We start from the raw sequence: 22,314 nt of genomic DNA on the forward strand, positions 1-22,314 counted from the left end.
GTGACTTTTCTATTGCCCATGGTGGGTTAAAATGTAAAAGACATGTTGAGGTGAGTTTAACACATTCGTTCATTAGCATAGCTAACGTTATTTAAACTGGTTGGCTGGCTGCTAAGGAGCTATGCTATTGATGTCCTATGTAATGAGGCCAAACTCCCTGAAGACTTGCTTAAAGTTGTAATAGAATAAACATGATAATATAATATAACATAGGTACATATTTTAATGTTACACTTTTGGATACACCCAACTCGGTTTACAGATTAGACAAAATCACTAAACAAAGTACATACATACACCCTTGGAGGTCGACCTGGGGGGGGGGAATATGGGGTTGCGGGGGGCGGGGTTGCTACCTCCATGAAATGAGTTTTTGCAGGGTGGGATGTCTGGGTGAAGTTGGTTAATTCTGCTCTGATTCTTACAGTTTAGTGGAACTCTGGAGTGAGGTTTGCTGCAGATTGACACTGGGTGCACTCCTCCCTCACCATGTTTCTCTGCCGCACCCGACCGGACAAATTTTGGGGAATATTTGTCATTTGCAGAGGTCGGGCAGCAGATAGAAGGAGGAGACACTTTACAGGGAGCAGGCGCGGGAGCTGTTCCTGATGGAGGCGGGACCTCGAGTTGGACGGGGAGGGCCTGTTTGCAGGTAAGAAGTCTCAGCCCCGACGCGCCTCGCAGTTGAGGGGAGTAGCTAAATGTACTTCGGCCGCGAAGAATAAAGCCCAGGAGACATTTCCGGTTGGTTAATTGTGAGGTGCGGCAGCCAAGGCGAAGCGGAGTGGCCTTCGGAACAGCAGTTACTGTACTGGGAGCGGCTGTGTTCGAGGAGGAAGTGCTGGTGGACGAGCAGGTAAAATCTTCTCTAACCTTATACTTTGCAAACACGGTACAGCTGGGACAGCGGCTTGTTCCTTCTGTGGCCTGCCGCCGATTAGGGACGCTATCGGTTATCTTTACCTCACAATCTACCTCATGAAAATCTGCATTTTATTGTCTGCCTGCATCGGACCTTCTCTGTAACTGTGACACTCAACTCTATATTCTAGTAACACACATCAAAGTTGCTGGCGATCGCAGTAGGCCAGGCAGCATCTCTAGGAAGAGGGACAGTCGACGTTTCCGGCTGAGACCCTTCGTCAGGACTCGTCCTGAAACGTCAACTGTCCCGCTTCCTAGAGATGCTGCCTGGCCTGCTGCGATCGCCAGCAACTTTGATGTGTGTTGCTTGAACTTCCAGCATCTGCAGAATTGCTCGTGTTTGCGTTCTATATTCTATTGATGTTTACCTTGCTCTACCTCAGTGCACTTGATCTGTGCGATCAGTCTGTAAAACAAGCACGGTACCTGTACCTGAGACAGCCATGAACCAATTTAGTAGTTTAATCTCCCTCAGGGAACACAACCGAATGGAGTCCCTGAACCCTTGAGTAGAAACACGGTCTGGGGTAGGTAGGGCCCGGGAAGATTTGCAGGTCTGCTGCTGAGGGTTTAAACCCGCTTGCCCGGGGGGTGTTTCCCTGCGCGGAAGTGAAGCAGCGAAGAGCCAGAACGCGAGCAACAGAACATCCAAGAGCAAAGAGGGAGGAGAGGCAGGAGATGTGAACTGGATTTGTTTTCATATACGAGGCTTCTCGGCGAGGTGGATGAACTTGGGAGGGTTGGTTCTGGAGACAGGGACGTTATCGTAGAACAGAACGGGAAGGGAAGGGCAGGACTGTCAGTTGAATGCTGTAGGGGTGAGGCGCAGTAGGAGAGAAAGCGGTTTTGTAATGTCAGTCGTGTGGGGATCGTTCAGCGAGACCATTTGGTGGAGCTGAGAAACAAAAAGGGGACGGTCACTATCTAAGAAGTGTCTCGTTACTGGAGCGTTTGTTTTCAGACAAGCGAGGGCAAGCTGGGGAAGGATTTGAGTTAACAAGTCTCGATGCTGCTGAGTTTCGTTTTTACAGAAGTGAAAGTGAGATTGGGAAAGATTTGAGTCTGAAAGACTCGCTGTTGATAAGTTTCGCTTCTCAGGAGCGACAACAGGAACGAGCTAAAAGTTTGTGGCTCGTCGAGCATTTGCTGCCAGTAAAAGGAAGTTAAATAAAGTAGATCAGTCGTTGTAGGAGAAGATCACTGGGACCTTGAGGCTGCGGATGGAGAGTCTTACCACCAGGTAGGTCTCTCACCCTTTCTTCTTTAAACTACTCAGATGGAGTTACTTCTGAGGCTTGTAATTGAGATTAAATGAGGTAACTAACAATATCATAATTAAAAGCAAGAAGGCTGCGAGTGGAACGGCTAAGGATTTCCGGAGCGAAGGCATTTTAGTCTCGGGGTAAAGAGAGGCAAGACTGCGCAGGCGCATGACGTCAGCCAGCAGAGCGGGAAAGGTTTACAAAGAAGACCGCCATATCCAGCGGGCAGAGGAGTGAGAGGTAGCAGAATGACGGGGCTTTGGCTCAACGGGCTTAGGCGGTAATGGGACGAGGCGAGGTAAGTCTACTTGTGTTAATTGCGGAATGGAACTATGTGTGTGAGGCCAGTTTTCTGTGCTGGGTGTCGGATGTGGGAGGTCCTGGAGTCTCCCAGCCTCCCGGACGGCTATACCTGCACCTGGTGTGTCGAGCTGCAGCTCCTAAGGGACCGAGTTAGGGAACTGGAGATGCAGCTTGATGACCTTCATCCGGTCAGGGAGAGTGAGGAGTTGATAGAGAGGAGTTACAGGCAGGTGGTCACACCGGGGCCACCGGAGGCAGACCAGTGGGTCACGGTCAGGAGAGGGAAGGGGAAGAGTCAGGTACTAGAGAGTACCCCTGTGGCTGTACCCCTTAACAATACGTACTCCTGTTTGAGTACTGTTGTGGGGGGCAACAGCCTACCTTGGGAAGCAACAGTGGCTGCACCCCTGGCACAGAGTCCGGCCCTGTGGCTCAGAAGGGTAGGGAAAGGAAGAGGAAGGCAGTAGTGATAGGGAACTCTTATAGTTAGGGGGTCAGACAGGCAAATCTGTGGACGCGGATGGTAGTTTGCCTCCCAGGTGCCAGGGTCTGGGATGTTTCAGATCGCATCCACGATATCTTGTAGTGGGAGGGAGAACAGCCAGAGGTCGTGGTACATATTGGTACCAATGACATAGGTAGGAAAAGGGAAGAAGTTCTGAAAAACAACTACAAGGAGTTAATAAAGAAGTTGAGAAGCAGGATTGCAAAGGTAGTAATCTCGGGATTACTGATTGTGCCACGTGACCGTGAGTATAGGAATAGAATGAGGTGGAGGATTATACAAGTTTGTGAAGAGCAAGAGGATAAGATGTGAAAGAATATGACCTATCAAATGTGACAGTGGGAAAGTGTGTATGGAACCAGAAGAAATAGCGGAGGTACTTAATGAAAACATCACTTCAGTATTCACTATGGAAAAGGATCTTGATGATTGTAGTGATGACTTGCAGCAGACTGAAAAGCTTCAGCATTTAGATATTAAGAAAGAGGATGTGCTGGAGCTTTTGGAAAGCATCAAGTTGGATAAGTCACCTGGACTGGATGAGATGTACCCCAGGCTACCGTGGGAGGTGAGGGAGGAGATTGCTGAGCCTCTGGCGATGATCTTTGCATCATCAATGGGGACAGGAGAGGTTCTGGAGGATTGGAGGGTTGCGGATGATGTTCCTTTATTCAAGAAAGGGAGTAGAGATAGCCCAGAAAATTATAGACCTGTGAATCTTACTTCAGTGGTTGGTAAGTTGATGGAGAAGATCCTGAGAGGCAGGATTTATGAACATTTTGGCAAGGCGTAATATGATTAGGAATAGTCAGCATGGCTTTATCAAAGGCAGGTTGCACCTTAAGAGCCTGATTGAATTTTTTGAGGATGTGACTAAACACATTGATGAAGGAAGAGCAGTAGATGTAGTGTATATGGATTTCAGCAAGGTATTTGATAAGGTACCCCATGCAAGGCTTATTGAGAAAGTAAGGAGACATGGGATCCAAGGGGACATTGCTTTGTGGATCCAGAACTGGCTTGTCCACAGAAGGCAAAGTGTGGCTATAGATGGGTCATAATCTGCTGGAGGTCGGTGACCAGTGGTGTGCCTCAGGGATCTGTTCTGGGACCCTTACTCTTTCTGATTTTTATAAATGACCTGGATGAGGAAGTGGAGGTAAGGGTTAGTAAATTTGCCGATGACTCAAAGGTTGGAGGTGTTGTGGATAGTGTGGAGGGCTGTCAGAAGTTACAGTGGGACATTGATAGGATGCAAATCTGGGCTGAAAAGTGGCAGATGGAGTTCAACCCAGATAAGTGTGAGATGATTCATTTTGATAGGTCAAATATGATGGCAGAATATAGTATTAATGGTAATACTCTTGGCAGTGTGGAGCATCAGAGGGATCTTGGGGTCCGAGTCCATAGGATGCTCAAAGCAGCCACTCAGGTTGATTCTGTGGTTAAGAAGGCATACTATGTATTGGCCTGCATCAATCGTGGAATTGAATTTAGGAGCCGAGAGGTAATGTTGCAGCTATATAGGACCCTGGTCAGATCCCACTTGGAGTACTGTGCTCAGTTCTGGTCACCTCACTACAGGAAGGATGTGGAAACCATAGAAAGGGTGCAGAGGAGATTTACAAGGATGTTGCCTGGATTGGGGAGCATGCCTTATGAGAATAAGTTGAGTGAATTCTGCCTTTTCTCCTTGGAGCGACGGAGGATGAGAGGTGACTAGCAACAAGGAGATTCAAGATCAGATTTATTGTTCTCTCTCTATACATGTAGACCATCACAAGAAACTAGGCTCCTGCAGACCATATACAACACAGAGGTTTTGGATGTGAGGGCTGAGTGTGAGTACTTGTCTGCTCTGTTTCAGCTGCCATCTGTGCTTTGTGCTCAGGAACAAGATGACCGTCCTATTCGCTCTGGGTTTGATGTTACTCCTGCTGGGATTGGGTGAAGGTGAGACTCATCTGGTGTACATTCCTGAGTGTAGTTCGGCCTTGCAACCCACCCACCCGTCCCCAGGGTCAGGTTGCGTGACGTCCCACCCCTCACCTGCCCATCCCCAGGGTCAGGCCATGTGACGTCCCATCCCTCACCTGCCCGTCCCCGGGGTCAGGCCGCATGACGTCCCACCCCTCACCTGCCCGTCCCCGGGGTCAGGTCGCGTGACGTCCCACCCCCCACCCATCACACGCCTGTCCGCGGGGTCAGGCCGCATGACATCTCACCCCTCACCTGCCTGTCCCCGGGGTCAGGCGGCGCGATGTCCCCCCCCCACACCCGCCCATCCCCGGGGTCAGGCTGCACGATGTCCCCCCCCCCCACCCATCACCCACCTGTCCGCGGAGTCAGACCGTGTGATGTCCCATCCCTGGGGTCAGGCTGCGTGATGTCCCCCCCCCCTCACCTGCCCACCCCCGGGGTTAGGCCGCGCGATGTCCCACCCCCCCACCTGCCCGCCCCCGGGGTCAGGCCGTGAGACATCCCACCGCCCCACCTGCCCACCCCCGGGGTCAGGCCGCTTGACATCCCACCCCTCACCTGCCTGTCCCCGGGGTCAGACCGTGACGTCCCACCCTGGGGTCAGGCCGCATGACGTTCTCCCCACAAGCCCATCACCGGGGTCGAGCCGCTCTCCACACTGCGTCCCCGACCCTGCTTAGAGACCGGGGAGACGGTGAGTACACAGTGCAACCCCAGACCCTGCTGGTGCTGACGTGTGCTTGTCCCCAGGGCTGGAGAATGGAGACCTGCGTCTGTCCAGGGGCCGAGTGCCCAGCGAGGGCCGTGTCGAGGTGTACTACGATGGAGAGTGGGGCACCGTGTGTGATGACGGTTGGGACCTCACTGATGCTCACGTTGTCTGCCGCAGCCTTGGTTACCTCAACGCCACGGAGGCCGTACGTGGAGGTGCCTTCGGATCAGGTGAGGGGACTGGATGGGGATCTCTGTATTTCCCTGATCACTGGAGGGAACGACCAGTGAGCAATATTATTTTTGCTGAGAACTGAGATTGATTGGGTCGTGGGGAATGAGGACCCTAATCTCAGTGTGGTATGGCAATCGTCCCATATCAGACTGCCAAGCACTCCAGCGTGTGGTGAAAACTGCCCAGCGGATTATCGGCACCCAGTTGCCCACCATTGAGAACATCTACCATAAACACTGCCTGGGCAGGGTAAAAAGCATTATTAAGGATGCATCTCACCCTAACCAGGGACTTTTTACTCTCCTCCCATCCGGCAGGTGCTACAGGAGCCTCCGCTCCCACACCAGCAGGCACAGGAAGAGCTTCTTCCCTGAGGCTGTGACCCTGCTGAACCTCACATCACAGCGCTAAGCAGTATTGCACCCATATTGTACTGTCTCAGTACTTTTATATTTGTGTGCTGTAGCATTTACTTTTTATTTGCAGTTATTTTGTAAATGACACTATTCTTTGTGTTTCTGGTTAGATGCAGTTCATTGGCTTTGTATCTGTACTCAGCACAATGACAATAAAGTTGAATCTAATCTAACCTAATTTAATGGCCTCTCCCTTGTCCCCGCCCGGACCCCGGCTCCCTCGTCCCCGCCCGGACCCCGGCACCCCCGGCTCCCTCGTCCCCGCCCGGACCCCAGTTCCCCCTCCCTCGTCCCCACCCGGACCCCAGCGCCCCCCGCTCCCTCATCCCCACCCAGACCCCGGTGCCCCTCTCCCTGGTCCCTGCGTGGACCCCAGTGCCCCTCATTGGACACTTGAGCCCCTCTCTATTGCCTCACCCGGACCCCATGAACCCTGATATCACTGTCTCCCCTAGACCCCAACCTCACTCTTTCAGCACAAGACTACAGTCTCTCACCCACACCTCAGCCCCATGGAGATGTGACCCAGAGAGTATGGATCCCTGAGGAGGAGGGCATGACCCTAAGGTGAGGGGTGTCCCTGGGACTGTGCTGACTCCAATCTGCCTCTCCCCCAGGGTCAGGCCCAATCCTGCTGGATGATGTGTTCTGTACTGGAACCGAGACCTCTCTCGCCAACTGCAAGACCAAAGGCTGGAAGATCCACGACTGCCAACACTCAGAGGATGCTGGAGTTCGCTGTGACCCCCGTGAGCACCAGCCCGTGAATGGGGGGGCGGTGTGAGAATGGTGTGGAGGGGTGTCAGAGGATGCTGGGTTTCTCAGTGACCCCATGAGCACCAGCCCGAGGGGGGGTGTGGAATCAGAATTATATGATGAGGGTCATAAGATGCTGGAATTTGCTCTGAGCATGGAGACGAGGGAATGGGGCGTGGGAAGGTGAAGGTGAGGAAGAGATGGGGAGAGGGAGATGGAGAAAGGGTGGGGTGGGTAGATGGGGGTGAGAGGGATAGATTGCAGAGAGGAGAGTGAGACAGGGTGGGGTTAGTCTGTTGGACACTGGGGGGGGGAGTGACGTGATGATATTGCGGAGGGGTGGTGGGGAGTGGGTGGTGTGATGGACAGACAGATGATGGGGAGGGTGACAGGGTGGGGAGTGACCGGACTGTTGGACATTATTGAGGGTGTGATGGACGGACGGTGGGGAGTGACCGGACTGTTGGACATTAGGGAAGGGGTAATGTGACAGACGGTGGGGAGAGGGTGACGTGATTGATGGGGGGGTAGGGGTCATGGGTGGGTTGACTGGGAGGGGAGTGACCAGGCTGTTGGAATGAGGGAGAGGGTGATGTCTCGTATCTTGGGGAGGGGTGGGGGGTGATTGGGAGGTGATATGATGGACAGTGGTGGGGATGACTGACTGGACTGTTGGAGATGAGGGAGGGGTGATGTGACATGGGGTGGGGGGTGATTGGGAGGTGGGTGACCGGGGTTTTGGAGATGAGGGAGGGGTGATGTGACATGGGGTGGAGGGTGATTGGGAGGTGGGTGACCGGGGTTTTGGAGATGAGGGAGGGGTGATGTGAGGGATGGTGGGGTGGTGTGGTTTGACTGGACTGTTGGAGGTGAGGGAGGGGTGATGTGATGGACAGTGTTGGGGAGGGGTAGTGGGGGGGTGACTGACTGGACTGTTGGGGATGAGGAAGGGATGATGTGATGGATGGTGGGGTCGGGCTGGTGTGGTTTGACTGGACTGTTGGGGATGAGGGAGGGGTGATGTGATGGATGGTGGGGTCGGGCTGGTGTGGTTTGACTGGACTGTTGGGGATGAGGGAGGGGTGATGTGACAGATGGTGGGGTGGGGTGGTGGAACTGACTGCTGCAGAGTCAGCAGCTGATCTGAGGTTGGGAGTTTGATGGTACATGGTTGTGTTTGTGGCTTGTTTCGTCAGTGACACAGGCCCTTCAGCCTGTCTAAGGCATGCGCTCCATTGCCACCCATTATACGTCAATGTTTAGTCACAGAATATGGCTCTGAACAGGATCTTCGGTGCATGATGTCAAATTAAACTGAATTCTTTCCTCCTGCACATGGTTCATTCCCCTCTCATTTCAGTTTGAACAGGGAACAGTATGGCTCAGGAAGAAGGCATTCTGCCCACAATATTTGTGCTGAATACAAAGTAAATCCCTTCTCCTTGCAGAAGTCTACATTCCCACACTTGCTGCTGTTCATGTGTCTACCAGCCTCTCAAGTTCCACCATCAAACCAGCTCACACCACCACCCCGTGCACCCACCAATCTCCGTAAAAATTAAACAAAAAACCTTACCCTCCCTCCATCACGAAAACAAAGTTTCCTCTAGTACATAGCATTTCTACCCTGTAAAAAGGTTGTGATTCTCTACCTCATACATTCCATACTTCTCAGTTTGATATTTGAGAGAACATAGAACATTACAGCACAGTACAGGCCCTTCAGCCCACAATGTGGTGCTGTCCCTTTAACCTACTCCAAGATCAATCTGACCCTTCCTTCCTACATAGCCCTCCATTGTTCTATCATCCACGTGCCAATTGAAGAGTTGCTTAAAGTCCCTAATCTATCTGCCTCTAGCACCACCCCCGGCAGGGTGTTCCATGCACCCACCACTCTGTGTTTCTTAAAAAGAAAATTACTTCCGACCTCCCCCCCCACCCCACACACATTCCTCCAATCACCTTACAATTATGGCCCTCATGTTCGCATTTTTGCTTGTGCTTCCTGTGTACGTTTTTGCCAAGTCGCCTCTCATCCTCCTTCACTCCAAAGTGAAAAGGCTGAGCTCGCTGCACTTTTCCTCACAAGACATGCCTTCTACTCCAGGTAACATCCTGATAACACTCTTCTGCACCCTCTTCCTATAATGAGCCGACCAGAAATGAACACAATATTCCATGACCATGGTTTTATGGAGCTGCAACGTTACCTCCTGGCTCTTGAACTTAATGAAGCTCAAACACCATACACCCTATCAACTTGTGTGCCAACTTTGAAAGATCTACCAAGGTGGACCCCAAGATCCCTCTGATCCACCACACTGCTGAGAACTCTGCCACTGAGCCTGTACTTGCCTTCAAATTTGACCTTCACTTTTCTGGCTGAATTCCCTCAGCCACCCCGTAGCCCAGCTCTGCACGTTGTCAGTGTGCTGTTGTGACCCATGACAACTTTCCAGACTATCCACAACTGCACCAACTTCCATGTCAATGAGACTGGCTGTCCCCACTTTACCACTCTGCCACCTTTAGAGGTGTGGTGTTCCTGTTTGGGAGGGCGTGTAACAGTGAGGGGCGTGTTTCAGAGACATGCGAAGTATGTTTTGTTCTCCAGGGAGGCTGGACCAGCTGTTTGGCTACAGACTGGACCTCACTTCAGAGTTCTACAAGTCTTTAGAAGAGTTATACGAGAGTCGCAGGGACTGTGACATGAACATCACGGTGAACAGCCTGGAGGATGGCCGTGAAGAGGCGCGCTCCTGTGTACACAGGCTAATCCTGTCACTGCACACAGATGGAAACCTGCTCAGCCAGGCCCAGGGCAACCTCTTCAATCTGATAGTGTCTCAGGACTGTGTGCAGTACGTCGATGACATCATCAGGTAACTACTGCTTGCCCCCTCACCCTGGGTCCCTGGGTAGACACAGGGTAGGGAGAGAGTACCCAGGGAAGGGACCAGTTGTCACCCCTGGTCACTGGGTAGACACAGGGTAGGGAGAGAGTACCCAGGGAAGGGACCAGTTCTCACCCCAGACACTGGGTAGACACAGGGTAGGGAGAGAGTACCCAGGGAAGGGACCAGTTGTCACCCCGGTCACTGGGTAGGCACAGGGTAGGGAGGGGATCCCCAGGGAAGGGACCAGTTCAGACCACTGGTCACTTGGTGGAGACAGGGCAGGGAGAGGGTACGCAGGGAAGGGAGTATTTGTACAGACACAACACAGGGTAGACTGCTGTTGGAAAATTGCGTACAGACACAACACGGGGAGATGATGTTTAGATTATTGCGTACAACAACAGTAAGGATGAACTGCACTCGAAGTGTTATGTAGAGAAACAATAAGGGATAGAGAGTGCTCGGAGTATCGTATACAGACACAGTATGGGGTAGACCACGCCTGGAATATTGTGTACTGACACAATGGCATAGACCGTGCCTGGAGTATTGTGTACAGCCGCAGTATGGAGTAGACTACACTCAGAGTATTGTGTACAGACACAGTATGCGATAGACTGTGCTCTGAGTATTGTGTACAAACAGTATGGTGTAGACTGTGCTTGGAGATCTGTGTACAGACAAAACGGAGTAGACTGTGTTCAGAATATTGTGTACAGACACAATATGGGGTAGACCGTGCTCAGAGTATTCTGTAACTTCATCAAAATGCTGTCAATTTCCATTCACAATATTTTGAGTCACACAGCAGAGAAGCAGCAGCTTTGGGCAAAGTGGATTATGTCAACAAAACTAGTCCCACTTGCCTACAACGGGCCCATTTCTCAGTCTAAACCTTTCATGTCCATGTACCCTTCCAGACATCTCTGAAATGTTGTCAATATACCTGCCTTGGCCACTTCCTCTGGTAGCTGATTCATGTACTGGGCACTCTCTGGATGAAGTAGTTGTTCATTGTGTCCTCATTCAATCTCTTCCCCTCCCCTGAAAACTGTACTCTTCAGTGTTTGATACCCCAAACATGGGTAAAAGGCTGTGATCATACAAGGTCACCCCTCAATCTTCTGCACACCCAGGAACTGAGTACAAAGTACATTTATTGGTAAAGTATGTTGACCATATACACCCTGAGATTCCTACTTCTAACAGGCAGCCACAACATAAACAAACATAATAGACCCCTTTAAAAAATTCCACACAACATCCTTCAGGCATCCAATGTGTGAGAAAAGAACAAATTGTGCAGATAATAAAGCGAGTAACACACGGAACATCAAGCACAGAGTCCCCAAAACTGATTTCACAGCCGTGGAGTCGACTGAGTAGTGTGTCTGGTCCCAGAACCCGAGGACTGCGGGCCACAGCCACCGAGTCGGCTCAGCGCTACGGCGAGTAAAACCTCACGGTGTAGGGATTTGTTCTACCTCAATGCCTTTATCCTTTTAATCTGGCTCAGTACTTAAATCAACTCAACATCAGTTTGTTCTGTGCTCTCGGGCTGGGTCCTGCCATCTCAATCAGCCCAGAATCCAATTCCAGCAATGGGCACCAAGGTCGTGATTGCATTCTCGAGAGTCCAGTTTGCCAAATCCTCCAAAGCTGCCAGGTCATACGGATGGTTGAAAGGCACAACTCCCAAAAGGAAGTTAGAGGCTGTGGATCGTAGTGATCGTAGTCCACTGTGTAATTAACAGAATAGTTAGATTTGTTTTGTTTGTTGCCCGAAAAACATCACCGTGCCTCACCAGTGCCATCCTTGTAGGATCTTTCTACTCTTAGCCTTCCCAATAACTCAGTCCTTTCAATCCTGGCAACCTCCTTGTAAATCTCCTCTGCATTCTTTCCAGCTGAATGTTGTCCCTCCTGTAGCAGAGTGACCCAAACTGAACTCAGTACTCCCAATGTCAGCAATGTCTTGCACAACTTTAACTTCTACACTCAATCCCTAACTGTTGAAGCGTTTTTCACCACTCCGTCTACCTGGGATGCCACTTCCAGGGAAACGTATTTGTGCTCCAAGGATCCCTCTCTTCTACAACAGTCCCCATGGCCCTGCCATTCACAGTAAACTGGTGTATTATTGTCACATAATAAAGTACCTTGGAAAAGTTTCATTTTGCTTGCAATCCATACAGATCACTTTATTATAACAACATGTTGATGCCGATCAAGGTAAAACAAGAACAAAATGCAGAATAAAATGCAACAGCTACAGAGAGAGAGTGCAGTGCAGGTAAACAACAAAGGGCAAGACCTTTATTGTGAGGTGAAGAGTCTATTTTATCGTACTAGGGAACCATTCAGTAGTCTTATAACAGTGAGATAGAAGTCTGTTCTTGAACCTGGTGGTATGTGCTTTCAGGCGTTTGAACCTTGTGCCCGATGGAAGCCCGAAAAAGAGAGAGTGTCTGGGGGGGCTGGGGTCTTTGAGACTTGGTGCTTCACTGAGGCAGCGAGAAGTGGAAGTCCTACCCTCACTTGTCTTACCAAAATGTAACGTCTGTCACTTATCGAGGCACAACTGTGCAAGCATGTGGACGTCAGCAAATTAGACTGACGGGAAGGATTTAAAAGAAGACAGCTTTGTAGAGTAGGTGACGGAGTAGAGGGAGACAGAGTAGGAGGGCTTTGGCTCAACAGGGCTTTGGTGACAGTGGGTTCAGGCAAGGTAAGCTACCTGTGAGGAATAGGAGGTATGTCTGTGAGGCCGGTGTTCTGTACTGTGTGTCAGATGTGGGTGGTCCAGGAGACTCCCAGCCTCCTGGATGGCCACATCTGTGCCAGATGTGTCGAGCTGCAGCTCCTTAGATACCGCGTTAGGGAACTGGAGTTGCAGCTCGATGACCTTCGTCTGGTCAGGGACAGTGAGGAGGTGATAGAAAGAAGCCATAGGCAGGTGGTCACACCGGGGCCTCGGGAGGCAGACAAGTGGGTGTCAGGAGAGGGAAGGTACTAGAGAGTTCCCCTGTGGCTGTCCCCCTAAAGAAGTACTCCTGTTTGAGTACTGCTGGGAGGTGCCCTAGCTGGGGGAAGCAACAGTGATCGTACCTCTGGCACAGAGTCTGGCCCTGTGGCTCAGAAGGGTAGGGAAAGGAAGAGGAAGGCAGTAGCGATAGGGAACTCTATAGTTAGGGGGTCAGGCAGGCGAATCTGTGGATGCAGGAAAGAAACATGGATGGTAGTTTGCCTCCCAGGTGCCAGGGTCTGGGATGCTTCTGACCGTGTCCACGATATCCTGAAGTGGGAAGGATAACAGCCAGAGGTCATGGTACATAATGGTACTGAACAACCTAAGTAGGAAAAGGGAGGAGGTCCTGAAAGCAGACTACAGGGAGTTAGGAAGGAAGTTGAGAATCAGGACCTCAAAGGTAGTAATCTCACGATTACTGCCTGTGCCATGTGACAGTGAGTACAGGAATAGAGTGAGGTGGAGGATAAATGTGTGGCTGAGGGATTGGAGCAGGGGGCAGGGATCCAGATTTCTGGATCATTGGGACCTCTTTTAGAACAGGTGTGACCTGTACAAAAAGGACGGGTTGCACTTGAATCTGAAGGGGACCAATATCCTGGCAGGGAGGTTAGCTAAGGCTATTGCAGAGAGTCTAAACTAGAATTGCTGGGGGTGGGAACTGAACTGAAGGGATGGTTGGCTCACAAATAAAGAAAGCTTGTAGGCAGTGTGAGAGGGAGGATAGGCAGGTGACAGAGAAGGGACTCGCTGGGACCGATGGTTTGAGATGTGTCTACTTTAATGCAAGAAGCATCATGAACAAAGCAGATGAGCTTACAGCGTGGATCAGTACTTAGAGCTATGATGTGGAGGCCGTTACAGAGACTTGGATGGCTCAGGGGCAGGAATAGTTACTTAAAGCGCCGAGTTTTAGGTGTTTCAGAAAGGACGGCGGGGAGGCAAAAGAGGTGGGGACGTGGTACTGTTGATCAGAGATAGAGTCATGGCTGCAGAAAAGGAGGAAGTCATGGAGGGATTGTCTATGGAGTCTCTGTGGGTGGAAGTTAGGAACAGGAAGGGGTCAATAAATCTACTGGTTGTTTTTTATAGACATCTCAATAGTTACAGGGACATTGAGAAGCAGATAGGGAGACAGATTCTGGAAAAGTGTAATAATAACATGGTCGTTGTGGTGGGAGATTTTAATTTACCAAAAATTGATGGGCATCTTCCTAGAGCAAGAGGATGGTGTGGAGTTTGTTAGGTGTGTTCAGGAAGGTTTCTTGATACAATATGCAGATAAGCCTACAAGTGGAGAGGCTGTACTTGATCTGGTATTGGGAAATGAACCTGGTCAGGTGTCAGGTCTCAGCGGGAGAGCATTTCGGAGATAGTGATCTTAATTCTGTCTCCTTTACCATAGCATTGGAGAGGGATAGGAACAGACAAGTTAGGAAGGTGTTTAATTGGAGTCAGGGGAAATGTGAAGCTATCAGGCAGGAACTCAGAAGTATAAATTGGGAACAGATGTTTTCAGGGAAATATACAGCAGAAATGTGGCAAATTGTTCAGGGGATATTTACGTGATGTTCAGCATAGGTACATTCCAATGAGACCGGGAAAGGATGGTAGGGTACAGGAACCATGGTGCACAAATGCTGTTGAAAATCTTGTCAAGAAGAAAAGAAGAGCTTATGAAAGGTTCAAAAAACCAGGTAATGATAGAGATCTAGAAAATTATAAGGCCAGCAGGAAGGAGTTTAGCAATGAAATTTGGAGAGCCAGAAAGGGCCATGAGAAAGTACTGGGGGACAGGATTAAGGAAAACCCCAAGGCATTCTACAAATATGTGAAGAGCAAGAGGCTAAAACATAAGAGGATAGGACCAATCAAGTGTGACAGTGGAAAGGTGTGTATGGAAACGGAGGAGATGGCGGAGGTACTTATGAATACTTTGCTTCAGTATTCACTACAGAAAAGGATTTTGGCGATTGTCGGGATGATTTACAGCGGACTGAAAAGCTTGAGCATATAGACATAAAGATAGAGGATATGCTGGAGCTTTTGGAAAGCATCAAGTTGGATAAGTCATTGGGACCCGATGACTTACACCCCAGGCTACTGTGGGAGGCGAGGGAGGAGATTGCTGAGCCTCTGGCAATGATCTTTGAAAAATCAATGCGGACCGGAGAGGTTCCGGAGGATTGGAGTGTTGCGGATGTTGTTCCCTTATTCAAGAAAGGGAGTAGAGATAGCCCAGGAAGTGATAGACCAGTGAGTTTTACTTCAGCGGTTGGTAAATTGATGGAGAAGATCTTGAGAGGCAGGATTTATGAACATTTGGAGAGACACAATATGACTAGGAATAGTCAGCATGGCTTTGTCAAAGACAGGTCATGCCTTACGAGGCTGTACTGGGAACCCTACTCTTTGTGATTTTTATAAATGACCTGGATGAGGAAGTGGAGAGATGCTTTAGTAAATTTGCTGATGACATAAAGGTTGGGGGTGTTGTGGATAGTGTGGAGGGCTGTCAGAGGTAACAGCGGGACATTGATAGGATGCAAAACTGGGCTGAGAAGTGGCAGATGGAGTTCAACCCAGATAAGTATGAGGTGGTTCATTTTGATAGGTCAAATATGATGGCAAAATATAGTATTAATGGTACGACTCTTGGTAGTGTGGAGGATCAGAGGGATCTTGGGGTCTGAGTCCATAGGACACTCAAAGCTGCTGCGCAGGTTGACAGTGTTGTTAAGAAGGCATACGGTGCATTGGCCTTTATCGGCCGTGGGATTGAGTTTAAGAGCCAAGAGGTAATGTTGCAGCTATATAGGACCCTGGTCAGACTCCACTTGGAGTACTGTGCTCAGTTCTGGTCACCTCACTACAGGAAGGATGTGGAAACCATAGAAAGGGTGCAGAGGAGATTTACAAGGATGTTGCCTGGATTGGGGAGCATGCCTTATGAGAATAGATTGAGTGAACTCGGTCTTTCCTCCTTGGAGCGACGGAGGATGAGAGGTGACCTGATAGAGGTGTATAAGATGAGAGGCATTGATCGTGTGGATAGTCAGAGGCTTTTTCCCAGGGCTGAAATGGCTAACACGAGAGGGCAGTTTTCATGTGCTTGGAAGTAGGTACAGAGGAGATGTCAGGGGCAAGTTTGTTTTTTTTTTATTATGCGGAGAGTGGTGAGGGCGTGGAATGAGCTGTCGGTGGCGGTAGTGAAGGTGGATACGATAGGGTGTTTTAACAGACTCCGGGATAAGTACATGGAGCTTATAAAATAGAGGGCTATGGGTAACCCTAGGTAATTTCTAAAATAAGTACATGTTCGGAGTGACATTGTGGGCCGAAGCACTTGTATTTTGAGATAGGTTTTGTATGTTTCTATGAAACAAACTCCTTTCCCCAGTCCTCAATCCTCGGCCCAATTACTCAGCTGATCATGACTCTCCTGTGATTTTTTATAACCTTTTGTCACCTGGGGTGTTTGTAAACTTACTAAACATGCCTTGTACTCTCTCGTCTTAACTATTTACCAAAATAATGAAGGACAGATATACTAGGTCAGATGATTGTAACAAATCCTGGCTGGCTTCTCTAATCGTCTGCACTGTTCCAAGTGTCATGAAGTGGCAGATGCAACGTTTATAGACGGAGATTTGAAGAAGTGCATGATGGGAAAGATTTAGAATCTGTGGCCAGAATGTGGGCAGATCAGACTATCTCAGACGGACACCTTGTTGGGTTTTGTGGAAACACCTGCCTGACTCCAGTACTCTCAGTGGGAAGTGAGTTTAGAGTAGAGGGGAAGAGATTTGGAAGGGATGTGTGGGGGTCTTCTTCAGCCAGAGAGCAGTGAATGTCTGGAGCACAGTGTTTGAGAAGTGTCTTGTGAGCATTTCAAACACATGGTCATTGTGATACTGGGCAATGAGATTAATATGGAAGGGTGCTCACTGCCCAACATGGCTAGTTCCCATGCCAGGTGTGGAGTTGGAGAATGAAATCCACTCACCTCCCCTTCCTGTCACTCTTTACTCACAGGTATTTTTACACGAGGACCATCTCTGTCACTCTGTCTTCAGTGAAGTGCATCCACAACATAGCGTCGGACTACAGGATCATTGCGGTGCGCGATTACTGTGATCAGCTCTTCTACAAACTCATGCCCCAGGACAGTTCGTTTCAGCAGCAGCTGGAGCTTTACAAGTATGCAGAGAGAGTGAAGGACCCTGTGCTGCAGGAGATCTGCCTGCAGTACTTCGCCTGGAACTGTGAGACCTTCAGCCAGACGGCGGCGTGGGATGAGCTGTCGGTCGCGGACCTGGTTGCCTTGCTCCAGCGTTCAGATCTGGTCATTGAGAGTGAATTCACGCTGTTCCAGGCAGTGGAGTCTTGGATCTCCCACAGTGGGAAGACTGCCGCCATTGACCGGTTGATGAAGAGTATCCGCTTCCCGATGATGTCTCCCGAGGAGCTCATCTCCTTGTCCTTCAATTCCAGCCTGTACCAGCAGTTTGAGAGCATGTTCACGCAAAGGCTGCTGGAGGCTTTTGAGTTCCATTCGGTCCGTCCACAGCTGCTGAAGTACTTCAAGGATTTGGACAACCCCGACTTCCAGCCACGCATCTACACCTCCAATCAATGGAGCAGGACCCTGGCCATCTCCGGTCTGATGGACTCGCCCTACCAGCGCACTGGTCTGTACGGACCCACGGCCTCATACTACAACAGGAGACAGAGGTATGGCGGCTACAATTCCTACTACTACTCCTCCTCCCCACGCATCTCCTTTCAGACCAAGCAACACCTGAGCCGGCTGTTCAGCTCCAGCACGCTCCAGTGGACCGGCTACTACCACGAAACAGCACAGCATTGCCGCAACAGCTACGTCTCGTGTCCGTACGATACGTACCCCGTGGCAGTGCTGACCACGTACAACACCCCAGAAACCGTCACCTACCGCAACTCTGTGCTGTTGCTCTGCAACAACAGCACGGTCTCCTACGTGCAGGAGATGAAGAACTCGACAGCCGTGCTGCCCTCCAACAACAGCACCGACTTTTCTCTCTTCGCCTGTGATAACGGCATTTCCACCCTCCGGTTTGTCGTCCAGCCCTTTTATGTTTGACCCGTCCAGAATTGGACCACCAACTGCCCAGTAGCAACAGTATAAACCCGCACGTTTCCCTAATCCCTCTGTCTCCCTCCTCACCCCCAGTCCCTCTGTCTCTCTCCCCACCCCCAGTCCCTCTGACTGTGTCTCCACCCCCAGTCCCTCTGGCTCTGTGTCCATCCCCAGTCCATCCGTCTGTCTCCACCCCCTGTCCCTCTGTCTCTCTCCCCATCCCCAGTCCCTTGCCATCTCTCTCCCTACCCCCAGTCCCGCTGTCTCTGTGTCCACCCCCAGTACCCCTGGTTCTCTCCCCACTCCGAGTCCCCCTGTCTCTGTGTCTATCCCTAGTCCCTTGCCATCTCTCTCCTCACCCCAAGTCCCTCTGTCTATCTTCACCCCCAGTCCCTTGCCAGTTTTCTCCCTGCCTCCAGTCCATCTGTCTCTTGCCCCATCCCCAGTCTTTCTCTACTGCCTCTCTTCCTACCGCAGACTCTCTTCGTGTCTCTCCTCTGACTCTCTCCCCACCCCTAGTTTATCCTTTCCTCAGCAGTCCTCACCAGTCTTTCTTCACCCCTCACTCTCCATCCATTTCTGTCTCAGAGGACGGTCTGGGCTCCAATGTGTACAGTAGACCATGGACCTGCGTAATTCATCGGTCACTGAGTGCGACGTGAGAGACCTGGGCCCTCCTGCCCACCACTTCCATGCCCATCTGCAGTGATCCCATACGCCCATATCAACACCGATCCTAATTAAATATTAAGGCTGTCTGAAGGCTTCTTAAACTAGGTGACAGCCATTGCCCTCCCCACTCACAACTCTGGCAGTGAGTTCCTGATTCAAACCACTCCACCCCTCAGGTCCCCTTTAAGTTTTCTTCATTGCAGTCTGACCAATGCTGTATGAAGCCTCAGTATTATGTCCTTGCTTTAATATTCTGGTTCTCTCAAAATGCTAACATCGTATTCGCCTTCCTCACCACTGACTCAACATGAAAATTATCTTTTAGGGAATTCTGCACAAGGACTCCCAAGTCCCTTTGCACCTCAGAGTTTTGAATTTTCTCCCCATTTAGAAAATAGTCTTCCCATTTATTTCTTCTATCAAAATACATGACCACACACTTCCCAACACTGTATTTCATCTGCTACTTCTTTGCCCATTCTCCTAATCTGTCTAAGTCCTTCTGTAGCTTCCATGCTTCCTCAACACTACCTGCCCCTCCACCTATCTTCAAATCATCCACAAACTTGGCCACAAAGCCACCAATTCTGTCACCCAAATAACATGAAAAGAATCGGCGGAACACCACTAGTCACTGGCAGCCAATCAGAAAAGGCTCCCTTTATTCCCACTCAGTGCCTCTCGACAATCAGCTGCACCTTTGTCCATGCTAGAATTGTACCTGTAATGCCATGGGCTCTTGTTAAACAGCCTTATGTGTGGCACCCTATCAAATGCCTTCTGAAAATCCAAATACACAACATCCATTAACTCTTTGTCTTTTCTCAAAGAATCCCAGGAGATTTCCAGCATCTACAGCCATAATCATTTCCCATGGAAGTTGGTAGGTACAACACCTCCCCACACTCTTAGGCTCCCTGCCAGTAAATCTTTGTATCTCACACTCCTCCTGAATGCAGTGACTAGAATGGAACTCAGTACACCAAAAGTTCAGATATCCTCCCCGAGGGTGCACAGAATCTGTGTTCTGTGATCAGCAGAGACCCACACACTAATCTAGAGCAACAAACTCTTTGCCACATCCCCCGGGCTACACATCGTCTCTATGGATTATCCTCCCCCATCACTTCCCCTCCTCTCCCACACGTCATCTCTACTAACTGTCCCGTCTCATCACCTCCCCTCATCCCTGTCACCATGGCGTCTCCCCAGATCCTCCTCCCACCCCAGGATCATACAGTGTCTCTCTTGACCATTCCCTGTCCCTCTCCCCCAAGACCACCACCTTCCATCCCTACCCCAGGGCCACACATTGTTTCTGTTGTCCGCTCCACCCTACGGGCACCAATAGTCCATTGGTACCATCCAAGCCCCGATGAAGCCCAACCCTTACTCTGGTACGCTCATCCCCTCCCTCTGCCTGGCTGTGTGTTCACTGGGTGAAGTTGGTTCACTGCCCCAATCCAGAGGTCAGCGTCATGCCCTGTTCTGTGTGCACAGGGATCTTACCGAATGATCAGCTGCTCTGGTCCCTGCCGTCTCCTCGGCTGCCGCTGTCTGCTTCCTTCAATAAACGACCTTGCTTGATGCTATGTGTCCTTGTCCATTTGTGCGTGGATCCTGTGGACTTCACCCTGGCAACAGGTTGGGGACGCGGGCACAGAATGTGGAGAGGATAATGATGAGGCGGGGGGTGGGAGGAGGAGAGATGGGGGGGTGGGGAATGCGTAGCACTAGCAGTGCGACAGTGGGGGAGGAGAGTGGGGCTCTGGAGGTGGATGGGAGGAGGGTGGATCTGGGATCAATGAGGATGTATGAGAATGGGAGTGGCGTTTGCTCTTGGGAATCATTCCCAGGTGCCTGACGGAGATCATGGAACACAGCAGGGCGAGGGAAGGCCAGGAGGAGCGGTGTCACTGGTGTGGACCAAGTAGGTACGGTCTAGGGAGGCAGAAGAATGCTTGCAAGACTGCTTTGAGTCGGGGGACTGGACAATATTCAGAGATTCATCTTCAGATCTGAATGAATATGCCACAGTCATCATCGACAATCAAGAATTGTGCCTTTGAGAACGTACCAGACCTACTCAAACCAAAGGCTGTGGATGAAACAGGAGCTTTGTAGTCAACTGAGGGCTGGATCTACGTTGCTCAAAACCTTTGATCTAGAATGGTGATCTAGGTTCAGTTGCTCGCTCGGCATTCAAGGTGAGGGAGCAAATTCAATTTGACATTGGGAGAAGCCAGAGAGTGTTAGTAGATGGTCACTTCTCTGAATGGTGACTAGTGGAGTGACTGGGGGATTGGTGCTGGGTCCTTTGTTGCTATAATGAGGTTCACTGGATCAGCAGATCTGCAGGTGCCACCAAGGTTGGGGATGTAGGGGACAGTGAGGAAGACTGATCATGCCTTGCAGTGAGATATGGACCAGCTAGAAAAATAGGTTTAAAAATGGCAGATGGAACTCAGTGCAGACAAGTGTAAAGCAGGTCTTACACAGTGAATGCAGGGTACTGAAGGGTGTGGTAAAACAAAGGGAACTGGGATGACAGGCCCATAATTCATTGCCAGTCACATCACAGATAGGATAGTAAAGAAAGCTTTTGGCACATTGGCCTTCATAGAATGTATTGAGTACAGGAGATGGGATGTTATGTTAAAAGTTATACCAGACTGGAAGACATAGGAGGAATAGAGAGCTTGTCTGTAGGGTGAGTGCCTTCCCCTGGGTGTCAGATGTGGGAATCCTGGGCTTCTTCCAGTCTCCCAGATGGCCACATCTGCGCCAGGTGCACCTGAGAGACCGTGTTGGGGGTCTGGAGCTGCGGCTTCATTATTAGGGAAAGCGAGGAGGAGATAGGGGCTACAGGGAGTTAGTCACTCCGAGGCTGCAGGAGTTAGTCAAGTGGGCTTGATCAGAGAAGGGAAGGGTAGTAGGGATAGTAGAGGGCACCTCTGTGGCCACCCCCCTCTGCATTCGTTATCTCATTTTGGATACTGATGGGGGGGCGGGGGTGACCTGACAGAGGACAACCACGGTGGTCCGGTCTCTGGCACTGAGCCTGGTTCCGTGGTGCAGAAGGGAAAGAAGATGATGAGGAATGCAGTAGTCATAGGGGATTCCATAGTGAGGGGAACAGACAGGAGGTTCCGTCAGCCTGATAGAGATACCCACACTGTGTTGCTGTCCAGGTGCCAGGGTACGGGATGTCTTAGATCAGGTGCAGAGTATTCTGAAGGGAGAGAGTGAACAGCCAGAAGTCTTGGTACACGTTGGTACCAATGACATTGGTAGAAAAAGGGAGGAGGTCCTGAAGAGGGAATTCAGGGAGTTGGGTAGGAAGCTGAAAAGCAGGACCTCCAGGGTAGTAATCTCAGGATTGCTGCCTGTGCCACATGCTAATGAGCACAAGAATAGCATAATCAGGCATATTAATGTGTGGCTGAGAGACTGGTGTAGGGGGCAGGGCTTCAGATTCCTGGATCATTGGGGCCTCTTCTGGG

General features: G+C 50.4%; 1 protein-coding gene across 1 annotated transcript; it reads left to right on the forward strand.

The window, feature by feature from the left end:
* The first annotated feature begins 658 nt into the window (after positions 1-658).
* LOC134345898 (galectin-3-binding protein-like) lies at positions 659-20,399 on the forward strand. The gene is made up of 6 exons (XM_063047242.1): positions 659-856; positions 4,862-4,947; positions 5,725-5,916; positions 6,954-7,085; positions 9,710-9,977; positions 17,056-20,399. The coding sequence occupies exons 2-6, from the start codon at positions 4,893-4,895 to the stop codon at positions 18,140-18,142; spliced, it is 1,734 nt and encodes a 577-aa protein (XP_062903312.1). The 5' UTR covers positions 659-856; positions 4,862-4,892; the 3' UTR covers positions 18,143-20,399.
* Positions 20,400-22,314: the final 1,915 nt, after the last annotated feature.

This window comes from Mobula hypostoma, chromosome 4 (assembly GCF_963921235.1).
Source record: "Mobula hypostoma chromosome 4, sMobHyp1.1, whole genome shotgun sequence".
Taxonomy (NCBI): Eukaryota; Metazoa; Chordata; class Chondrichthyes; order Myliobatiformes; family Myliobatidae; genus Mobula; species Mobula hypostoma.

What these genes read in the sequence shown, in the direction of transcription:
- LOC134345898 (XM_063047242.1), top strand. Translation starts at nt 4,893, where the DNA reads ATGACCGTCCTATTCGCTCTGGGTTTGATGTTACTCCTGCTGGGATTG. An exon ending in TGGAGGTGCCTTCGGATCAG is followed by an intron (nt 5,917 to 6,953) that starts GTGAGGGGACTG and finishes CCTCTCCCCCAG; the next exon opens with GGTCAGGCCCAATCCTGCTG. An exon ending in TGGAGTTCGCTGTGACCCCC is followed by an intron (nt 7,086 to 9,709) that starts GTGAGCACCAGC and finishes TTTGTTCTCCAG; the next exon opens with GGAGGCTGGACCAGCTGTTT.